We start from the raw sequence: 23,485 nt of genomic DNA, 5'->3' as shown, positions 1-23,485 counted from the left end.
GAAGGAATATAGAATCCTCTGCCGTCTACATTCACTTGGGTGAAATTGTGCAGGAAAGACTCCTAATACTTATGCTGGGTTTATTCCCCGGCTGTAGCCTTTATCGTCCATAAACTGAGTTGACTGGGAAGTGTATTTGTGTTATCTGATAATACTTTAGACTCGTACACTATATCTGTACAGACAATGCAGTTTATTAGGTGACATTGCCTTGGAGAGGGTGTGTTCAATACAAGATAGCTGGGATGACCTGTTGGCATCTAACTGTGCAACTCTCACAGTTTAGTCAACCTAGAGAAACAGCTCTCGTTAGCAGTGCCATTTTTACCACTAACGACTAGTCTGGACTGTATGCCAGGCTACAGGGACTCAAGATGGACGGAACCGGTGGCATTGAACTGGCGAAGACACAAGCTCGGTTTCCCTCTATAAAGGTAAGCACAACATTGTTAACAAAAAAAACCACAAACAATATCGCAAGAGAATATTCATATAAACATTGAAAGTACAATGCTAGAGTTTTGCATGAAGTTATTTAAAATTATATTTGTGACTTCCATTTTTCTAAATCGTCAGGGATTATTTCAGACATTTGGTTTTAAACGTAATGTTACATTGCATTATTTTTACATATAAGATGAGTGAACTATTTATGTTTACTGGTGATTGCATTTGAGTATAATCAATGTGACATTATGAATATAGGCTTTGCAGGATTTGGTAGAGTACATGCAGCCGCGTAATATACCGTAACAGCAGAGATAGACAACCTGTGGATTCCCTGCTGTGGTGAAGCTATGTAGTTGTTGGTGCTTGTAGTAGTTTTATAACAAACAGTGAGCTGTAGACTGTTTCCTTCTGTTGTACACAGTACAGGCAAATATGAGCACACAGCAAGTTCTGAGAAAATATAGAATTATTTAAACTCGTTACATGGGTTGGATAATGCATTGCAATTTCAAATGCATAGAGACATCTGTAACTATATCTTCTGGTATTTATGATACATTTTGATCCCATGCAAGGGATAGAGGGCTATGTGTGGACCTCTTAAATTATTCTAAGCCCCTGTGGCTTTTCTGTTGTAAGAGGTCTTTTACAAAAAGGGCACCGTAAAGCTACATACAAACATAACATGTAATAGAGGGATATAGGTTGCAGCTGAAAGTCAAATTAGAAAGTCAATAATCCTTTAGGTCACTCTAATGGGTTCTGTATAAAACCATCTGTTGCAACATAAGAAAATCAATATGAAACCTAAACAGCAATATCAAATAAGGAATTTGTGACCTAGTAGAGTTAATCAAGAGTTACACAGCAGTTTTGAGGAAACCCTAATAAAACCTTCATTAGATTTTCTAGAGCTGCAATTTGCCCAGCAATGGACAGATCCTTACACCTCCTCTTTTATCTAAAATTAAGACTAAAGTGCAAAAAAGTTTTGAAATGTAGATTTCCTACTGCAAATATTCTACAGTATTTAACACAGAGGTGTCAGATCAACATCAGCCAGATAGTTAGATAGATAACTTATCCTGATCCCTAATGTCACTATAATCTCTGTTCTAAGTGCTGATATATGCTGTAATATACTATACTATACTGTTAAGGATTCAGCTTAATTTTCAATGATCATGTATTCTAGTTTCAGAAGGAATCGTGTAATGCTTTTATCTGCTTTATTCCCCAATGTTGCTATTGCTTATGTGCCCCCCACTTTTTTATTTTCTGTACCCCTTATACCTTGTTTAAAATCAATAAAAATGTAATAAGTAAAAAAAAAACCTTCATTACATATGTCAAAAAAGTAGGGAAATTAGGGTAGAAAATGTAAATGTTTTACGTTATAATATAATAATTTTAGGTTAGCATTATGACTGTGTTACTTGATAGACCACTTTTCTGTTAACCTAATAAGGGATAACATATCTAAAAAAATAAAAATAAAATAGGATGTTACAGTATCTTAGTTCAAAGGAATTCTAACAAGTTTAAGTTATTTTTCATTATTCATTATTTTAATTATCAAATTCATTTTAATTTTTCATCCCCAAATATGACAATACCCGGAATATGACAGATTTTATTATTTACATTAAGTACATGATTCAATAACGCTAATGTCACATTTAATGAAATAAAAATATTTGTTATAGTAATAGAAAGTTATAGAAATCCCTAATACATGCCATGTTATTTATATTTATAACATTATATTTATGTAAATAAAATAATGATATAAAATATAGCTAAGATATAATTTTTATATAAAGTTCTAATAATTTCATAAAAAATTAAAAACAACTATTGCTAAAGATTCAAACAATATCATGTCAAAGACAAAATAATAAAGGCAGAATTAAATGTATATAGAAAAAACAATATGAATATAACCTTGTAAATCTATAGAAGAACAGTATAAAAAAAATAACCTAAACTTTGCAACTTAGCTATTAAATTTAATTGTATAACATCTTATTATCTTATTTAGTAATGGTATCTATTAATATTTTACATTCATTAATATTCCTATGAAAATTAAATATTTGTTGTATTGTTATTATATCAAGACTTATAGACCTGTTCCATTAGTAGAGCTTTGAAGTATGAATTATCTTGCTGTCATTACTGTTTTGACCTTATTATCCAGAGCAATTGGGTGTAAATGTGCTTGATTTTGAGTATTCTAAAAATTCATGGCACAATCATTGGAATCATGAAAAACTAAATAAGAGTGCACAATGCCTTCTTCTATATCAGAACACAAAATATCTGCTTTTCCTAATAGTAATCCTTTAAAAGATATCAAGCAGTATCAATTTTATAGAAATAAGAAATATAGAAATAAGCCACCTTCTCGTTGAACCCACAGCTATAGGCTAGGGCAGTTAATTCACTTAGCAAGTCCCCAAAATCATTATTTTCCAAATACTTTAATCAGTATTTAGATGTATTTATTATTTATTTTTTATTTCACATTCTGGATTAAAATTGATTTTCAGAACAAATACCTATTTTAAAGCGAAATTAGTTTTGTTTCACAATTATAATTAATATGTATAATATATTTCCAACTCTTTTCTAGTCGGATATGAGGCCAAAAGATGAATTGTTTGTTCCTGAAGAAGATAATAGTTTGTATTTTACATACTCAGGAGCAACAAATGTCCTGGAGGTTAAAGAGCTATGTTATCAGGTAAACAATTAGTGATAATGTAATGTCAATATGTTATGTTATAAAAGTAACGTATATGACGCATGGAAGTGAATAATTACATATTGTCATATTTAGCAACATTGGAATTCAATTTCTAGGGACACTTATATATAAAATAAATTGTGTTATGGGGTGGAGCTCCTCTATAAAATTCCCGTGTATATATGTGTTTTTTTTCTCACCCTTGAGCGGTACATAGAAGCCCTTACTAAATGTTGCTATGTTGCCCATAAAAGGATCATTATAAGGATTTAATATTTAACTATTGCTGATTAAGTAAAACCAGTAATGCTTGTAGTGCACGCTGAGTAATGGCTTAATATATTACTGCTTCTGTCATGTCTGAGAGGTGTTTTATATCAACGTTATTTCATGGTAACATTGGGCCAGTATTCAACCATTTTGCACTGTGATAATTTGGCCAGCAGGGGTGCTGTTTCATTTTTACTCAGCTGAGAAACCATTATGGCAACCGCCACTCAACAGATGCAACCCCCACGGGAAGGTAGTTCTGTGAGCAGAATTATTGCCGCTGATATGTTCTATTGAACATTTTGAAACCTATCAGTGAAAAATAATATAAATATTTCTTTATCTTCAAGGTTAATTTAAATGCTCAGATTCCATGGTTTGAGAAAATAGCAGAATTTAAAATGCCTTGGGAGTGGAATAAAGGTGACAAAACGTCAGCTATGACCAATCTGAATTTGAAGGTCAGCAGTGGACAAATGTTGGCAGTCATTGGAAACTCAGGTAAGTTATTGATATTGACAAATATTAAAGGCCTCTCAATGTAGAGTAGAGATGTCTGTGGGACTTTAGTAGGGGCTCGCTGCCTTAGGGGAAACATTAGTATTCCACAAAACAAAAATAATAATATTATCAGGCGCTAAAAATGTATTGTCAAACAATTACTACACTCATGAGGATCTGCAGATTGCAACTGTAGTAGGAAATAGTGTCAATCCCCAACAAACAATCTAAATAAAAATTGGAACAGTGCAAAATTACAGACCTCTCAAGGTGTAATCCATTCACTTACAGGTGTGACCAGATATCCAAGGAAATAGATGAAACAATAACTATTTAATATTAAAATTAAGATCAGTATCTATTATAATCATACAAACAGGTGAAATACATGAATCAAAATACCCTATATTTTAAAAAAAACACCATACAGCTGAATATTCGCAAAATTCAAAAATGTTAATTCGTAATAATCTCAGTGATATTGTTTTATATTATATAGACCAATATACATCGATTAGAGAACAAAAAAGATTATGTATGTATAGGACACGGATCCTTGATACTGATTCACGTGTACCGTAAGACCAGCTGAGTCTCTCAATATAAGTCTGCCTGTAATATTTATCCAATTAGGTCAATAAATATGGAACTGATCCACCTTTGATAAGTAATTAATTTTATCGATAATAGAGAGTTGAATATTAAGAGACTAGGAATAGCTTTGAGCAAAATATAGTTCATCTGGGAGTTGGTGAATAGCTCACACTTGCAGTCTCTCAAAAGTGATGCTCCATTCCAGCTCGTTAGCCTCCGTGGATATCATGATGGTGCGCACCAAAAAGATGAGGAGGATCACAAAGTATCCTTGGAAAAAAGTTCCAAATAGACACTGTACCAAGCAATTAACAAAAGCGGCCAAAAGGATTTCTTATCAGTTGTTTTATTCATAATAAAGTAGCCAATCCAAAGTAACAGACGATGCGTTTCATCTAATATCTATAGACTTTTTCAAAGCCACATCAGAAACATTAGTATTCACTATTTCTGAAGAGTATTCAGTGTGAGTGTCATGAATGCCCAGCCTGTCTCAGATACAGCAATCTGAACAGCTGGTCGTGACTGGAGTCACCATAAACGCTTACCAATGAATACACCTTTTTTGCAACCATGAAGGATTTAATAATGCATCCTGACATTTACCAAAGCCACTTATTAATGTTTCACACTTAAATCACATACACATGTAGCATGAGCCTTACTTGGCTTCGTAAATTCACCAAGAATATGGTAGATATAAAAATTTAATTTGAAAAATATTTCCAAGGCTTCATTACAAAATGGTTAATAACAAGACATATAGAATAAGTTGCACAAATAAGTTTCAGAAATAAAATAGGAAATAAAATAGGAAATAAAACCAGAATCCCTAACTTACTATTTAAGATTTGGCGTGAGAGGAGTACACTTTGAGAAGGATGGCACACTTTCACCGTTGACAGGTCCCCTCTTAGAAAATATACATGTTATTGTCTAAGGCAGAAGATTTTAAACCTTTTTCCACATAGCTCTCACCCCCAACTTTGGAGGTTAGCTGTCAATCAGGGCAGATTTATTTTTAGAATGTCACAGGGCCTTTAAAGTGAGTTAGGTATGTCCTGAGATCTGGAATGTTCACAGGGCCTGAGTTCTCATCTCTGCTCGTTCTGCTTGGCTGGTCAGTTCCACATCCTCTGCATACAGAAAAAACTCCTCAGAGATGCTTATCTGTCCCTGAGTCTGGCTAATTTCAAAAGATCATTGACACTTACATAGGTTCAGACTGATGTCATTTGGTGAAGCACACATTGAGATTACATTACAAGGTTACATACAATATAGTCTAATTTCTCAATTGTCATACTTGAAAATTAAGGGAAAATAACAATAATACATAATTGTCACAGTGAGTATTAATAAAAGCTGTTTGAGAAATATTAGTAGTCTTTTAAAACATATTAATCTCAAGGATGGTTAAAGTCCAGTCCAGTAACAATGCACCTGATGCAAATATCACCTTTGCACATACAGATAGAAAAATCTGAACTGGGTAAATGTGCAAGTAAACTAGTGCAACAATGTTACATGCAAGGTGCAAAATGCAACATTTTGGGTGTGAAATTGGTGTGTCTTAATTTAACAATGCAAGCACAGTTACTACAAGATGTTATACAAACTCTGAACTCTAAGGGTTATCCCAATGCCAGAGTGACACGTTGAACCTTTTTCTTTAGCAAGTATTAACTTTTTATATGTATGTGCCTTTAACACCACAATCTTGCTGTTGGAGACCCTGCTCTTTCATTATTTAACTCTTAGTCTGTGGCTTCCCACTTTTCTCCGTACTCTAACTTACATAATTACACTGAATGTGCAGGTCTGTTCTCACTAAAATAATCAGAAGTGGACCAGTCCCTGTTACTCACAAGATCAGCACAGGCATCCCCTGAATTATACAGTTATGAACATTCCATTGATCTGATTACCTGTGGGTTGTTCTGTCTCTATCCACTTCAAAATCGAGGTCATCCTAGATAGGCCGGATATTAATACAATAAGGTGCTCTCATTTTAGTCAAAATTGTATCATAAGTTCATCAATACATTGTTCTTTTGGCACAGGTTTCTATAAATATCCTCTGGACCCTTGATTATCCAAGTCCATACATACTTGAAGGGAATAATGTTTAGTTGGTCTGAAACTGTCTTCTTCCTTTCTGGATAGGGTGTGGAACGACGACTTTATTGGACATCATTACATGTAAAGACGAAGGAGGGAAAATTAAATCAGGTGAAATCCTCATCAATGGGAAGCTGAGCACCAAGCAATTGGTCAAGAAATGTGTTGCTCACGTGCGACAAGATGATCAACTCTTGCCGCACCTCACTGTCCGAGAAACATTGCTTTTCATTGCCAAACTTCGTCTTCCCAAATCATATTCAGAACAGCAGCGGAAAAAACGGGTGAGTAATAAATCTATTATCTTAAATAAATTCAAATCTAATTAGTATAGATTCCCTATCTATCAGCTACTGCCCCAACTTCATTCTCAGTTCCACAGGCTTCTATTGTGAATGCATTACCCTTTGACTCTAAACTGTAAGCTCTAACTAGCAGGGTCCTCTCTACCATCTATCTCATATTTACTTGTTCTGTTATTATGTGTGGTTTGTATTTTGTATGATTTGACACTCTGACTATTCAGCGCTGCTTCGCGGTACAATACAAATATACAACGATGAGTGATGATGATCATATAAATATGGATAAATCATTCAGCCCTTTAGTTTCTCAAGTCTCAGCTTAGATCAGAGAGAATTTTCTTATCTACAACTTTGCTTCAATTCTATACATACTTAGTTTAAATAACAGACTCTTACTACCATAAATCATCAAAGTTCTCAACTAAGGCCTGCATTAAACCTGTAGGTACAAACAGTGGTGATAGCTACTTTGTTTGGTGAATCTGTATTCAGCCAATCAATTCACCAGAAACTAGGGACATCTTGATATCATTAGTTCCTAGTGAATAGATCACCTACATTCTCATGAATATTAAAGGCAGCCCCCTCTATATGTTGGCGACACGTCCATTTTAATTTATATTTGTCAGTGGACTTTCTTTGTTAATAAAAATGTCGGTGTGCATTTTTTTTGAAAGGTTGAAGATGTCATAGCAGAGCTTAGGTTACGGCAATGTGCAAACACCAAAGTGGGAAATGAATACACCCGGGGGGTATCTGGTGGTGAAAGGAGAAGAGTCAGCATTGCAGTACAACTTCTGTGGAACCCTGGTAAGATGCACCAAAGCCGTCATTATGAATTGTTTATAGATGTAAAAAATAATCAGATTTGGTTCAGTTGATGCTCATTTATCTGAACTCCCCTGGTCTGAGCTGCATTGCCAAATTGCATTTCTACCATAGGTAATCTGCTATCCAGCCTGTCTATCTCAGCCTCTCCTTCTGCAATGTACAACCCAAACTCCTGCATCCACTTCTGTCTAGTATATTATAAAGATAAAAACTTCTAATGATTTCATAGCTGAATAACAAAGTAAAAACAAAATATTTGTTCCATAGCAAAAATAAGTTCATATAATGTTGCTATTAATTTTAATATAAAATATTTAAATACTATTACCATGCTCTATTTCATCTGCTAAGAACAATTTCTTAAACTGATATACCCCTCTCAACATATGTGAGTTCTTCCAATGTCTACCTTTTTATCCTCAGGTATCTTGATTCTTGATGAGCCCACGTCTGGATTAGACAGCTTCACAGCACACAACCTTGTGATCACCTTATCCAGGCTGGCCAGAGGGAACAGGCTGGTTTTATTGTCCATCCACCAGCCTCGATCTGACATATTCCAACTCTTCGATCTAGTTCTCCTTCTTTCATCAGGGACCACGATCTACTCCGGGACAGCCAAAGACATGATTCAGTATTTCTCATCTATAGGTTATCCATGCCCCAGATACAGCAACCCTGCGGATTTTTACGGTAAGTAAAACTAAATAACAGTCGTCATTAAAATTAAAACAGAACAATGCCGCTAATGTACACAAGACGTGTTTTTCTAATATTAACCACAAAGGGAAACTTAATGAGGCTGTGCAAAGTGGTTTTACTGTATTGGCGAATTACCAATTGTTCTAAAAGGTCTTAAGGTGCTAGAAATAGACTTTGTGAATATGGGGCCTGATTCATTAAGGATCTTAACTTCAGAAACTTCTTATTTCAGTCTCCTGGACAAAATCATGTTACAATGCAAGGGGGGCAAATTAGTATTCTGTTTTGCACATAAGTTAAATACTCACTGTTTTTTCATGTAGCACACAAATACTTGATAGCTTATTTGTACACTAAAATTTAAAGTTGATATTTGTGTACTACATGAAAAAACAGTCAGTATTTAACTTATGTGCAAAACAGAATACTAATTTGCACCCCTTGCATTGTAACATGGTTTTGTCCAGGAGACTGAAAAAAGAAGTTTCTGAAGTTAAGATCCTTAATGAATCAGGCCCATGGTGATTAACTTTTTTTTGCAATAGTAGTCACAAGAATGTTGCAATCTTTGATGACATTGACATCATGTGTAACACAAAGAGAAGCACCAAAAATGTAATGACGGAAATGCTATGTTAAAGTAGGCATTATTCACACAAAGTATATAACTCAGACATTAGTAAAGGTGCGTAGCTCCTAAACTTGTTGATACTAAATTGTTAACTGCTTAGAAACAAGCAATATATAAATCTCTACATATCAGCATATACATGAGTAGGAGAATGTTGTGCACTATATAGCTAGGTTTTGATAAGCTCACCTACCAGCGTCAAGGCATCCTCTGTTGATGAGTCTTAAGCCAGTTTAGCAGCAAGTGTACTCAGGGTGTCACATTTAAAATCTTCTGTAGTCATAGGCAAACCGAGAGGGAGGGTTCCTTGTGTCTAGAAACCCCCCTCCAAGCCTGGGGCACTATATAATTGAGGTGGCTGCACCCTGCCCCCGCTTCACATGGCTCTGCTCGAAAAGAGAGAGCTGCGTGCACCTAACAGTAGTGCACACAGCATTTCTCATGTATATTATGGGGATAGGGAGAGTTGGAGAGCAGCCAAGTACTCTCTAAAATTATAGCCACGCTCCCATGCATGCTGGTCACGCCCACTGGCGGCGTGGTGTTGAAATCCTGTGTTTGCCCCTGGTAGTCTACATATAGCAACCATTGAGGGGAGGCTTCTGACTCCCAAACAACAAATTAGAATCAGTGACACCAAGGTGCGCTCTTTTAAATGAATGGAATGTGTACAAGTGAATAAAAATCATTTGAGAAGTACAGCATCTAACTATGTTTGTTAGATAAACCTGATATTTCCCTGCTTCACACAAGTTATACTACTAAAAACAATTGAAGATTGGGAACTCCATGCGTTTCTTTAATTTACATTCTCACATGATTTGCAGGGGAAAAATAAGCATACCTTAAAGTTACCTCTGAAGTATCTGCTTGTGAGCTGGAGAATTCAGAGGATAGGCTCTCACACTCCTTTCCCTTCTCTTATTCACTACAATACAGTAGAAAGTTGCCATTATTTACCATTACTGTTTTTTTTATTTGTTAAATACTGCTGAGCACCAGGAAATTGTATTTTTCAACTGTAAAGAAAAAATTTAAATAATCTTATTATGAGTTGAGGGATATGAATTAAAAAAGATAACAAAATAATGCGCATCTCATTTAAACTGGATGTCACATGAGTTCTTATAGCAGCTGCTGTAACATTACAAGTGAAACTTGATTTCCATGATTGGCTTTAGCAAAAAGTGTACATTTCAACAGTATTCTATAAAATAATGGATAATGATTCTACTGCATGTTCATATTTATATATGTGTGTATCAATCAGTGGTCCTTCCTAACTTGTGACCCCTCTTTTATCAGTGGATCTGAGCAGCATCAATCAAAGAACCAAAGAGGAAGAGATGGAATCCGTGGAGAGGACAAGGTCTCTAGCAGAGGTTTTCTTTCAAAAGGTCAAAGACTTTGACGATTTCTTGTGGAAAGACAATGATGGAATTAAGGACATTACATCCAGTGAGACAAGGTATGTTTCTATCTTAGGCCAAAAATTAACAGATGTCGTTTTAGGGGTTTAAAACCAACTATATGATCTTGGAGAGGCATTTTAATGTAACCATCATCATCATCATCATCATCATTTATTTATTTATATAGCGCCACTAATTCCACAGCGCTGTACAGAGAACTCATTCACATCAGTCCCTGCCCCATTGGAGCTTACAGTCTAAATTCCCTAATATAGACACACACTCACACAGACACAGACAAAGAGGGAGATTGACAGACAGACAGAGACTAGGGTCAATTTTTGATAGCAGCCAATTAACCTACTAGTATGTTTTTGGAGTGTGGGAGGAAACCGGAGCACCCGGAGGAAACCCACGCAAACACAGGGAGAACATACAAACGCCACACAGATAAGGCCATGGTCGGGAATCGAACTCATGGCCCCAGTGCTGTGAGGTGGAAGTGCTAACCACTGAGCCACCGTGCTGCCTAGTGGTCAGCACCAACACACTGAAATGTTGACTTTGTAGCTGTAATAACTAGAGTACTGCTTGGTGAAAGTTATTCAACCGGCTGCAACAAATCACTTACGGTTTTCAAGGATAAGCTATTCCCTTATCTGGGATCTCATCCCATCTGTACTATAAGTTAATCACACTAGTACTTTGAATCTCAGAGATGTCAGCTGAATAACATCCCTAATGGAGGTAGTTGCATCTTTGTATGCAAATGCAAACTAGAGCAACTAGGGCAAACCTCGATCTGGGAGGCAGGTGTTAGATTGACTCTAATGAAGTTTGCATGTCCTGATTTTTCCTTCTCACGGGTTAACTAGAATTAGTATTTGCTTTACCTGGTTAATTATGTGTCGATTGTAGACTTGCAGAAGTATCCAAAATATATTTCAAGGGAGAGCCCCTTGTTTTAATCTGACTCAACTAATATCCATTTCCAAAATATAAGTTGATTAGATACATAACCATGGCTTCCCACTTGGTCATTACCTCCATTTACAGTTACTGGACCTGAGTCATTAAGGAGAGAAAAGCATCATCATCATCATCATCAACATTTATTTATATAGCGCCAGCAGATTCCATAGCACTTTACAATTAGGAACAAACAGTAATAAAACAATACTGGGCCCTGCTTACAAGCTTAAAATCTAAATAGGAGTAACTTTGCACCTGGGCAAAACCTTGTTGCATTGGAGGGGAGGTAGATTTAAAATGTGGGGACAGATTTATAGTTGGGGTAGGGCATGTCCTAGATCAACTTTAAATTTCAGTGTAAAAATCAAGCGATCAGGTATGTGTGTGCTACATGAAAAAACAGCCAGTGTTTAATTTATGTAACTTATGTGCAAAATAATAATCTAATTTGCACTTCTTGCATTCCAACATGGTTTGTCCCGGAGCAAACTTACTCCTTTTTATTTTTGCTTTGCTCTCCTTAATGACTTAAGCCTATTGTGTAAATTATTTTGGCTTGTTTAGAACATTTTTTTGGATGGAGTGGTGATTGCTGACATGTGAGTTATACTTAGATTCATGCAAGCTTTGTGGCATTGACTCTCTTTTACCTATACTTACCCCTGAGGAATGTTTATTTGCCCCTGGTTTAGCGATCCTTTGAACAAAACCCTTCATTCCTTTCTTTTTATTTCTTTTGCCTCATTCTTTTTTTGTAGTTATACGTTAATGTAAAGTTTGGTATTTGCAGTTCAATGTTTATTTTATTATACTTTTATGTTTTTTAGAATATATTTGTATGCTGGGTATTTAAAACTCAATAAAAATTATTTGTAATTATTTATAAAGAAAAAGACCTTCTCACTTAGCAGTGGACCCTTGTAAGTAGATTAATTTAATTCATGTCTCCTTTCATCTCTAGTTCTAATCTCAGCACCTCTTCTCTGGAAAAGGCAATAAAGATAGACGCACATGGAAAAGATGAACTGCCTAAAGGACTTCACCAATTCTTTGTATTGCTAAAGTATGTTTCACTAAACGGCAAACTTGAAAAGTAAAAAAATATAGGGTCATATGACCATCACTTTTATATTCTAAGCATAGGCACAGCTAGCGAGCTGTGGGCCCCGGTGTAAGGAGGCGGGAACCAGGGCCCCCGACCCTCTGCATCTGCCATGCAGTGAGCCCCCTTATCTTCATGGGCCTCAGTGCCCTGCAACTGTCCCACCAATGGTAGTTCCTTCCACCACTGGCTCTAAGTAATAGCATAAGGGATACTCATAAAAGTTATTTTAAACTTCGAAATTAACCGAATGTGCAAGGTTTCCCTTAAAGGGTAACTTCAGCAAAAATGATTTTGCCCATTAAAAATAACTACATTTGTATATACGTTATATTTGTACTACAATTTTCTGGAAAAAAATCTAGTACTTGAAATATGAACTAAGCCTGAAAGTGGCTGTTAAACATTTAGACACATAATATCGTTGCTATTTGACAGTTTATTTGGATTTGATACTCTTTAGTAACCCCTACAACCATGGAAAAAATCAATTTAGGCCACAGTTTGTTTACATGTTTACAGATGTTACTGAGGAAGGTCAGTTATTCACAGCTTATTTGTCAAATCCCAAGTACAGTGTATTTATCAATCTTCAACAGCTGATTTCAGGCAGAGGTCCTATTTCAAATATCACAAGTTATTTGGGCAAATTGTAGTACCAAGCATAAGTAACATTATTTTTCAATGATTACCATTAAATAATTTACTTGATAGAGAATGCAACCTTTGCATAGTTCTCAAAGCCATTTCACATGTTAGTGAATGTTACAACATTACTTTTATTTAGGGAACAGTTGTATTTTATTTTTTCCCTTAGAGCTAACTTAGAATTAGTGTTGTAATTTTTGAGTTTTAGTCCAGGTCAAAGTATGGTTTGTATATGTTGCTACTTACACTTTAAATACATTACACTATAAATTTAGGTATTGTAAATTCAGGTATTGTCTAGGTAAATTTTGTTTTGAAATAAATAAAACGATACATGTGACTGAAAATTGTTACTTCTTCAAGATTAAAATACAGTTAGTATTTACCTTCATTTTGGATTTTCAGCTTTGAAATGGACGAGGATAGAATAACCTTTAGCTAATCAGGATGCTTAAAGTGGGGGATTAAAACAGAAAAGTTTAGGGTGGAAGCTTAGTATACAAGACAGTAAGGAGCCATAGTCACTTCCAATTCAAACTCAGTTTTGCAAGTATGTGGATGACAAAAGATAAAGTGAGCTCTGGGTTATGGGGATTATAGTATATTCCAATAAATTTGGAGAGATAAACTTGGTGTTTTTAGCAAAATACTTGGAAAATGGGGCATGCATAAAACCCATGGGGTGAAAGGCTTGCTGTGTGCTATAGTGAAATTTGGAGAGCAAAAGAATTCTGACTTTCAGTGGGCGATCAGACATGAACGATGTGGACTAGGGGTGCCCATCGCTTGAGCACTGCCCTGGCCAATGTTAGATTTAATCAGCCACTGGCTGCAGCAACAGTATTTGAGTTAGCTGTTCTTTTTTTATCCACTTGTGCAATTGTGTAAGGACAATGGTGGATGTGAGAAGAGAAGTGACATGATGTGGGAAGGGTAATTGAGGCAGCAATAAAAAGTGAACATTAAAATAAATTAAGAATGATATCAATCACCAATCCTGGAAGATAATTATTAATTATTTTTACTTGATAGAGAGAGTTGCTGCCAATTTTACATAGTAATCATCTTTACTTTTAAAATTCATAGACATGGGGGTGAATGTATCAAGACGCAAGTTTCTGTTGGTGGGTTTGAAAAGTGGAGATGTTGCCTATAGCAACCAATCAGATTCTAGCTATCATTTATTTAGCACATTCTACAAAATGACAGCTAGAGTCTGATTGGTTGTTATAGGCAACATCTCCACTTATCAAAGCCCATGGACTGAATTAAGCAATTTATATTGAAAACACTTATAATTAGCACAAGTTGATAAAGCCAGTTCAGGTTATTGCAGTTGTAAAATAAATGGGGGAAACAGGAAGAAAACATTAGAACCGGGTCATGTTGGAGGTTTTGAAATCTTAAGGTCATATGGTTTTTAATGGAGCTTTTTTGTCAAAACATGTGATAGACAATTAACCATTATTCTAAGTACAGAAGCTCAGGGGGGGGCGTACATTTCTCCAGATACCAAATCCTACTGACCAATGTAGATGACGGGAAAGAAGTGACTCCTTTGGTGAATAATTGCCTTCCTTTTCCCTACAGCCGTCATGTTTCCAATGATTTACGGGATCTCACCACTTTGCTTATCCACGGCTTCGAGGCTCTCTTAATGGCACTTTTAATCGGCTTTTTATACTATGGACATGGAAAGAACATGCTTTCAATACAAGATACAATTGCGCTACTCTTCATGAAAGGGTCACTCACTCCTTTTGCTGTTGTCCTTGATGTGGTTGCAAAATGTGAGTATTCTAATTACATGATGATTTTGGTAATTTTTTTAAAAAAACTTTTTATTTGTTACAGCAGGTAATAATAGGTGATTTGATTTTTGATTAGGAATTAAAGATGATGGGCCTGATTCATTAGTGATCTTGGGGTAAATGTATCATCTTCCGATTTTTTCAAATCGCCGGAAATCGGCGACTTTGCATTGAAATTTAAAGCGGCGATGGCTTGTAAAGGCATCGCCGCTTAAAATTTTACCTGCAAAGTCGCCGATTTCTGGCGAGTTGAAAAAATCGGAGCATGATACATTTACCCCTTTATCTTGATGTTTATATGCTTATTTTAAGAAGAAACAGGGAGATAAGAGTGAAGTTAAGATGAATTTTCATCTTAACTTAAGAAATTCTTCACTTACGCAGTGTATTTTGCTTCTTATCTCCCTTTTCTGGGCATGCACAGAATGGATTTGCTTAAGATAAGCAAAAAACAGCAGATAAGATCACTAATGAATTAGGCCCGATATTCCCAAAAGGTTTTATTATGATAGCAGGATGACAGTAAAGTTTATTTTTCCTCAGACAGTTTTCAAGTTATTTGATGTTTTAATTCATCAAAGTGTTTCTGCAATTGTTTAAATTCTTTTGTCAGATGAAACTGTCCAGCCCCCACTCCACAGCTATCAGTGGATTTGTCAGCCATGCAGTGCACTACAGAGCGATCATTACATTGATTGACAGTCCTATCACTAGTACATTTGGAAACTAAAGCAGCCGTATCTGGAGTAATATTTCTGCTGAACAAATAAAACGCAAGCCTTTACTGTCATCAAAACACTTAAAAGAAATGTAAAGTATCATAGAAATTGTTGTTTATAATGACAAAATAGTAAAACTGAATTGTTTTGTTTTAGGTCATTCAGAGAGAGCGATGCTTTTTCATGAACTGCAAGATGGATTGTATTCTGTTACCCCATATTTTTTTGCTAAGGTAATTTAGTTAAGCTATTGTTTGTTTTATAGTGATTTATGAAAAATGGTAATATCTCGTGTTACCCTCGTTCCATAATCTGTATCAATGACAGGTTTGGACAACCTATGGCTCTATGTTGTGGAACTCCACTTATAGTGCTTTATACTTCTTCCAGAACACTTGCTAGTGGTTCCAGTTTATTTAATAACCAAAACAGAAGATGGAAGAGTCCAGTAGTTCTCAGCAAATAGGAACTCTCGTTGTACCCGCTCATATCTATCGTTGTTACCCACATTGTCCAACGCTCATTAACCCCTTCCATGTCTCTCACTGCCCCTTTTCATATATCTTGTTGCCACCTAACATTAAAGTATCTTTGCTTTCCTATTGTCTACTCTCAGTGAGGAAGTGTCAACATGTTTGTTTGATGCTCGATTGCACACCATATTGAATTGTTTTTTTATACTGCTTTATCTTAAAGCCAATATCACATCACTTGATTCATCTATCTATCTATCTATCTATCTATCTATCTATCTGTCTCTGTATCTCTGTCTCTCTCTCTGTGTGTCTCTGTCTCTCTCTCTCAGTCGCTCTCTCTTTGTGTGTCTCTCTCTTTGTGTCTCTGTCTCTCTCTCTCTGTCTCTCTCTGTCTGTCTCTCTGTCTCTCGGTCTGTCTCTGTCTCTCTGTCTGTCTCTCTCTGTCTCTCTCTCTCTGTCTGTCTGTCTCTCTGCCTCTCTGTCTGTCTCTCTATCTCTGTTTCTCTCTGTCCCTGTCTCTGTCTCTCTGTCCCTCTGTCTCTCTTTCTCTGTCTCTCTGTCTCTCTCTCTCTGTCTCTCTTTCTGTCTCTGTCTCTCTCTCTGTCTCTGTCTCTCTTTCTCTCTCTAGATCTTTAGAACCACACATATTTAATCCCTACCTCTATAAATCCTGTGTTTGGCCCTGATATCTAGAAATTATAAAAAAAAAATGATATATTAAATCAGAAAGGTACACCCCCCCAAAATTCTAATACCTGGTGCATTTTCTTCTCAGGTCATCGGCGAGCTCCCGGAGCACATTGCCTTTATTGTTTTCTACGGCGTTCCAATATATTGGCTGGCAAACCTGAACCCTGAGCCGGAAAATTTCCTACTAAACTTCCTACTGCTGTGGCTTGTGGTATATTGTAGTCGTGCCATGGCCCTGTGGATGTCGGCGCTCTTACCCACTTTACAGATGTCTTCCTTTATCAGTAATGCCTTGTTTACTGCATCTTATCTGACTGGTGGATTCATAATCAGACTGGATAATCTTTGGACAGGTAGGGTTAGAAATGAAGAGGTATCTATTGTTCTAAAATAGATCATTCAAGTAAAAATTATATTTATTCTGCAACACATGGCAGGTAGTATTATTTTAGGAATACAAATTGAAGAGTGTAATTTAGTTTAAGGGTGGTTGGACTTTGATGTGACACTTAGGGCCTATCTCGTTAATAAAGCACAGCAAAAAAAGCAGTAATTTTGCACTTTGGCAAAACCATGTTGCAGTTCAACGGGTGTAAGTTTTTTCATCTAGCACACAAATACTTGATAGCTTTATTTTTAAATTGACATTTAAAATTGATCTAGGACATGTCCTATCCCAACTATAAATCTGTCCTCACTTTTTAAATTTACCTCCCCCTTCAATGCAACATGGTTTTGCAAGGTGCAAAGTTACTCATTTTTTTTGCTTTCCTTTCTTCTATGAATCAGGCCCTTAGAGTTTTGCACAGTACGCGTCTTCAGATTTTTCTACCTCCACACACACCTAGGTACACCTCTGCTTTGCGGCACATCTCCAAAGATTGGAAAGTAGGCATGCTCTTTGAAGTTTTGCAGTGTAAATCCAGTGCATGCTGCAAATAGCCTCCATATTTTCTTAGAGTTAGCCTATAATGCCTGGAAGAAATATTGTAAGAGACGAAGTGAGATTTGCTCTGATAACTATTTAGGGCACTAACAAACTTTGTTCAAACCAGCTATGGACATCAGGAATTCAATTAAAACTCCATAAATCAAAGGATGACAAGCTTTAGCCTGGCAGTCCTTCTAAAGCCTTACTCCCTTAGCCTTGAGAATGGTTGATCATCTGAAACCAGCTATCACCTACTTAATTTGAACTATTATGCAATGAAATGTCATTATAGATTAATTCCTGATAGAGCAAGTACAGGGTTTCTTTAGTTGGAGGTGATTACTGGTTACCTGTAAAGTCAACAATGTACGTGCTTTATAATTGGACTTGTTTGAACTGCTTAAATACGTTTCATCTAAATACAAAAGGACTATAATATTAATATACATCCTGTTAAAAAGAATAGTGTATTTATTGTTCTTTCCTGTTCTCTCCAGTGCCATTTTGGATTTCGTATGTCTCATTCCTCCGCTGGGGCTTTGCAGGACTCATGCAGGTTCAGTTTACAGATATGACGTATCAGATGAAAATTCAAAATTTTACCATCAATATTCCAGGGCAATTGGTAAGATCTCATTACAGCCGCAGTCTTTACAGGGCTGCTATGTAGGGCATGTGTAACTTTCCAGCCTTCTGGTCCTTACCTCTTCCTGTCTAACCAACAATACATGGTAAATGTGATGCCTCTCAAAATATAATTTTCTAACTATATTTTTTCAAAATGAAAGTTATTATAATAGGATTCCCCTTAAAAATCAATTTACGCAACATGTTTCTCTTCCTGATATATAGCACTGGTAGGAAAATCAAAGCTTTCCCCAAACTCTCCATCTTGTAACTTGTGGATTAGACTGCGTGGCCACAGAAAGCACAAATAATATTGTGATCGCCCGATAGTTTCGGCGATATGGGAGTCATAATGTGTGATGATGACTATTGACCATTCTTCCTGTTATCTATTATACAGATTATCCAAAGTATGGAGATGGACGCATATCCGCTCTACGCATCCTATCTTGTTCTCATCGGAATCAGTGCTGGATTTCTTGTTCTGTATTTCTTATCTCTCAAGTTCATTAAGCAGAAATCAAGCCAAGACTGGTGATAGCCAAGAAATGAGTCCCAATCGTGGACATGGACGCATGTAAATTAATACAGAAGGACTCAGAAACATTTTGAGTTATTGTTTAATTGCTCCTCTCACCACCAGATGGCGCTATAACTCTAACCAGCTCAATGGGTCCTGCCAAATCTGACAAGCTTTAAGCAAGAGTCAGGTTAGGACAAATTGTTAGGGGGTTAAACGATACCATATCCCAATTCCATTGTGAATTCAGAGCAGAGGACAGAGGTATAGATAGCTTCTGGAGCTACAAGTAAAATTAAGTTTTATTATCCACGCCACATCTGCTTAATTTAAATATAGAATTTAGGTTTTGGAATTACTTTGATGCTCGTAGGACTGTACTAAATTATGGATTTGGTGCAATCCTAATTTTGAGGTTGCCTGATTCATTTAATCTGTGTGTTGGCCATTAGAATTATTAAATGGAACATTATTAAATGGAACATTACACATTTACTATCTTTATTTCAGAAACTGTATTTATTGTAAATTACTAAACAGAACAAAATATGAAAAATTTTCCAGCCAATTATAACATAGGGGTGAACAGTAATAGTGCGCAGGCCGCGTTACTTTTTACAGTAACGCGGCCTGCGCACTATTACTGTTATTACGGTAATAGTTTGCTTAAATACCATTATTACGGTAGATTCAACAACTCCCTGAGCTGCCAGCAGAAAGCCTGGCTAAATTTACTGTAATAATGGTATAGGTTTAATGCTGCGCTACTTCGGGGGGAATTGAATCCCCCCCATAGGGCGTATTCAATTGTTAGCGAGATCCCCGGAAAACGAGCGCTCGAAAAATATTAGCGTTAATACGGTAATTACTCGCTGAATTTAATTCAGCGAATAAACTACCGTATTAACTGTATTTACGCGCATATTACCGTATTAATGGTAATATTTTTCGAGCGCTCATTTTTCCGGGGATCTCACTAACAATTGAATACCCCCCATAGTGTCAGCAAATCTCTCAAAATGTAAAAATAGTAGCAAAATAACTAATGTAAAAGTTCACAGGGCTTTATCTCTATTTGGAACTGGAACGACCTCCCTCGTTCCATCCGTCTATCCTTCAAACGTGCACTCAAAACTCACCTCTTCCTCAAAGCCTACCAACCATCTACTTAACCCCCATCTCCTCCCTTTGCTCCTCCCTTTGCTTGTGCCTGGTCTGTTTACCCTCCCTTGGGATGTAAGCTCATATGAGCAGGGCCCCCTCCCCTCCTGTCTCCATACCTGTTCTTCCGCTCCGTCTTTACTGCATATGACTGCCCGGAGTTTCTGAGGTATTGGTACTTTTTGTTCATTGTTCTGTATGGTTTCACCCTGTATAGTCTACTGTTAGTACTGTGTGCGGCGCTGCGGATACATTGTGGCGCCTAACAAATAAATGATAATAATAATAATATTTGTATGTACTAAACAGAGGGAAAAAGGTTTTATAATCAAATTTGTCTAATCAACAAATTTCTTTATCTAATAAACTAAAAGTCATGGCTTGGATCAGCCATTACAATAAAGGTAGTTTAGCATACTCTGTCATTTTAGTAGCAGAAATGTATTAACAAGAATTAATTATTGTATTTTACCAAATGTTTTATGTTATTTTAAACACATGTAAGTTTTGTTTATGTAATGTAATGTAATGATGTATTCTGTATATCTATACATTTATTTTCCTGTCATCGCATTTAAGGGCAAAGTTTGCACTGAAACACAGCAACCAATCAGCAATTAGCTTTGATCTATTTAGGGCAAGTTAGACAGTGAAAGCAATGGCCTGATTGGTTGCTATGATCCAGTGCACACTTTGCACCTAGCTGCACGATTAGTAAATGGATTTACAAATGTATGTTATGTATTCGCCACTGGAGGGCAGTAATTCCTGTCTCTGTTGCAGGTCAACGAATAATAAATAAAAAAATGTTTCACTATTGTGTGAGTCAATTTTAGTTTGTATTTCTGTTACCACTGGTGTATTTATTTTCCTTTCTGGAGGGATATATTTACTAGTTTATAATAATAACAATAATGGGCCTGATTTTTCAAGGAACGTATTTGCCGATTTGAAACGTATTGTACGCAAAATCAGTCTGCGCATGCCCTGTACCGTGACTTACACCAATAAACGCAGTCCACTCCGTATTCTAATACAAAGGGCACTTACTTCACCCTACAATTTCAGGGAGCGAACAGGACAGGAAGGGCCGTTTTGCCGTAGTCAATGTACGGTAGGGGCGTGCCAACCTTAAGCGCATGCCACCACGTCCGAATCAATAGTTCCCGAAGTTAGGCAAAAATGTTGGTCCCAGATGGGGGTCACAAAAGTTGTAATTTATGTACGTGGAGGCCGCTGGAATTCCAGGTAAGTATAAAAACAGATAAAGATAAAAACAATCCGGCATACTCAATACAAAAACACTGCCAAACCCAATATGAATATCAAGCACAATTCTGCTGCTCCTTAGAGAGGTAAATGGCACCTTATCTAGAAGAAACGTAACAATAGAAAATACAGCACTGATTAAGCACCACCGGTATTATTAAACCACTGTAACACCCCCTTTTCCGGCTAGGGTGCATGTATCAGTTTGTGTGTCCTGTCTGCGAATTAACTGTTTACCTGGTATTCTGCGTTGCGCAGTGCCTCCACCTTGGTCTGGGCACCATAGGGTCTGTGTTGGGTAGTGTTTTGGCTGTAGCAACACCAGAGGGAGACCAAGGAACCCTGGGTCCCCCTACTCTGGACCACAGGCACTCGCAAATAATATATTACCACACCAGATTGGTCTCTAGAAGCCACAGTTATTGATGAGGCATGAGCTGCTGAAGGAGTTTTTCTGAATTTTGTATGACTTTTGCAGTTCAAACAAAACACTTGCATAAAACTGGTGAACAGTACTATCTAGTATCTACTCTATTATATATAAGTCTCTCTGGTATACAGTGACTAACAGGGTCTTCTTTACTCTCTAACACATTTCTACAATAACTATCTAGCACAGTAACTAACCACAAAAATATATATTCGGTTCTATCACAGTCACTTTAACATTAGCAAACACAAGGCATAGAATGCATTTGTAATCAAACCAACATAGGTAAATATTCATTGTCTGCTATGAGGTAATATCAAGTCAATCCACTCCTCCTTTTCCTCAATTGCATTAAATGTTTATCAGCCTGTAGTACAAGCCAATGTCTCGGCTCCTTAGTCTCCTCATTATGGGTTTAACCCAGATGTCACAATTAACAGCACTTTGCTATATTGTTCTCCTCGGATAACACAGGATTCAGTAGGCTCACCCTCACCCAGCAGGTACATGAACTTCTCTTACGGTGGTAAAGAATAGTTTCTCTATAGAGGTGTTATGTACTTGCCCTTAGATTTGCCCTCATTCAAGATGGCCGTGTTTGCCTCATGAAGTTTCCATCTTGGATCTCTGTTATGAACTTGCCCTTACAATAGCCCTTATCCAAGTTGGCCGGGACTGTATCATGAAGATTCCATCTTGGATCCCATTTCCTGTTTGGGCCTAGAAAAGGCACTTCCTGTTATGAAGCCTTTGCACGAGTATTGTGTTTGTATCTGACCCAGATGCTTCCACAGAACCTTGCTCCCTTGTGATTTGGACTACAAGTACTTGATACTTCCACCAGACCTTTATCCTCTTGTGACTTTGGACTTTATTTGCTGGACACTGGAGATTTCCTGTGCAGTAGAGCAGCTTCCTCAGCTTTGAGAGCTTTAGGTCCTAATGTTTCCTGGTTTTCCATCATCCAACGCACAGCGTCTACAGACAAGTCTTCTAGCTGGTCATACCTCAGCTGCATCTTTATGACTCTATGCAGGTCGCCCAGCTCCAGTTGACTAAGCCAACAATACTGTTTGGGAAGTACCACTTCAGTACTCCCTAATGCCGTGATGCACCCGCTCACTGACGGTACCACTACTCTCCCTTCTTGGCACCAGCATCGGACCGCAAGGGCTGGTACTTCCACCCACTCTTCTTTGGGTGACTTTACGCCAATGAATGCAATGCCGTGCAATTCATGTCCGAACGCAAATGACACTTACTAATGCGTATGTACAGAAGGGTGGAACGGGGAGGGAAGCGGCAGAGGAACGTACGCCTTGTACAGTAACGGCATGCCTGGGCGTTCAGACGCAGATGTGGCGGATTAAAGTTTTGGGTTTCTCTAAAGTACATTGTTGTTTAGCTGTATCATTTGCACCAGTTATGGTAAGTGCTGACTGATAATGATGACTATCACTGCATTGTCTTGTATAAACTACATACATCCGTGCCATTAGCATTCACAGAACATTTGTATGCAAGAATATAAGTATTGTATGTACAGGACGCATTAAGAACATG

The 23,485-nt window shown here is 36.9% G+C and overlaps 1 protein-coding gene across 1 annotated transcript; it reads left to right on the top strand.

Moving 5' to 3' along the window:
* Positions 1-374: 374 nt before the first annotated feature.
* On the top strand, positions 375-19,429 carry ABCG8 (ATP binding cassette subfamily G member 8). Its single transcript, XM_075200971.1, has 13 exons — positions 375-434; positions 3,086-3,196; positions 3,820-3,970; positions 6,731-6,969; positions 7,668-7,800; positions 8,245-8,514; positions 10,460-10,622; positions 12,500-12,601; positions 14,879-15,078; positions 15,975-16,051; positions 17,070-17,337; positions 18,413-18,540; positions 18,943-19,429. The coding sequence occupies exons 1-13, from the start codon at positions 375-377 to the stop codon at positions 19,078-19,080; spliced, it is 2,040 nt and encodes a 679-aa protein (XP_075057072.1). The 3' UTR covers positions 19,081-19,429.
* The last annotated feature ends 4,056 nt before the right edge of the window (positions 19,430-23,485 follow it).

The sequence above is a fragment of the Mixophyes fleayi genome, chromosome 3 (genome assembly GCF_038048845.1).
Source record: "Mixophyes fleayi isolate aMixFle1 chromosome 3, aMixFle1.hap1, whole genome shotgun sequence".
NCBI classification, from domain to species: domain Eukaryota; kingdom Metazoa; phylum Chordata; class Amphibia; order Anura; family Limnodynastidae; genus Mixophyes; species Mixophyes fleayi.
The sequence above is the reverse complement of the archived record's forward strand: the minus strand, read 5'-3'. Positions and strand labels throughout refer to the sequence as shown.

What these genes read in the sequence shown, in the direction of transcription:
- ABCG8 (XM_075200971.1), top strand. Translation starts at nt 375, where the DNA reads ATGGACGGAACCGGTGGCATTGAACTGGCGAAGACACAAGCTCGGTTT. An exon ending in AACAGCAGCGGAAAAAACGG is followed by an intron (nt 6,970 to 7,667) that starts GTGAGTAATAAA and finishes TTTTTTTGAAAG; the next exon opens with GTTGAAGATGTCATAGCAGA. An exon ending in CCCCATATTTTTTTGCTAAG is followed by an intron (nt 16,052 to 17,069) that starts GTAATTTAGTTA and finishes TTTTCTTCTCAG; the next exon opens with GTCATCGGCGAGCTCCCGGA.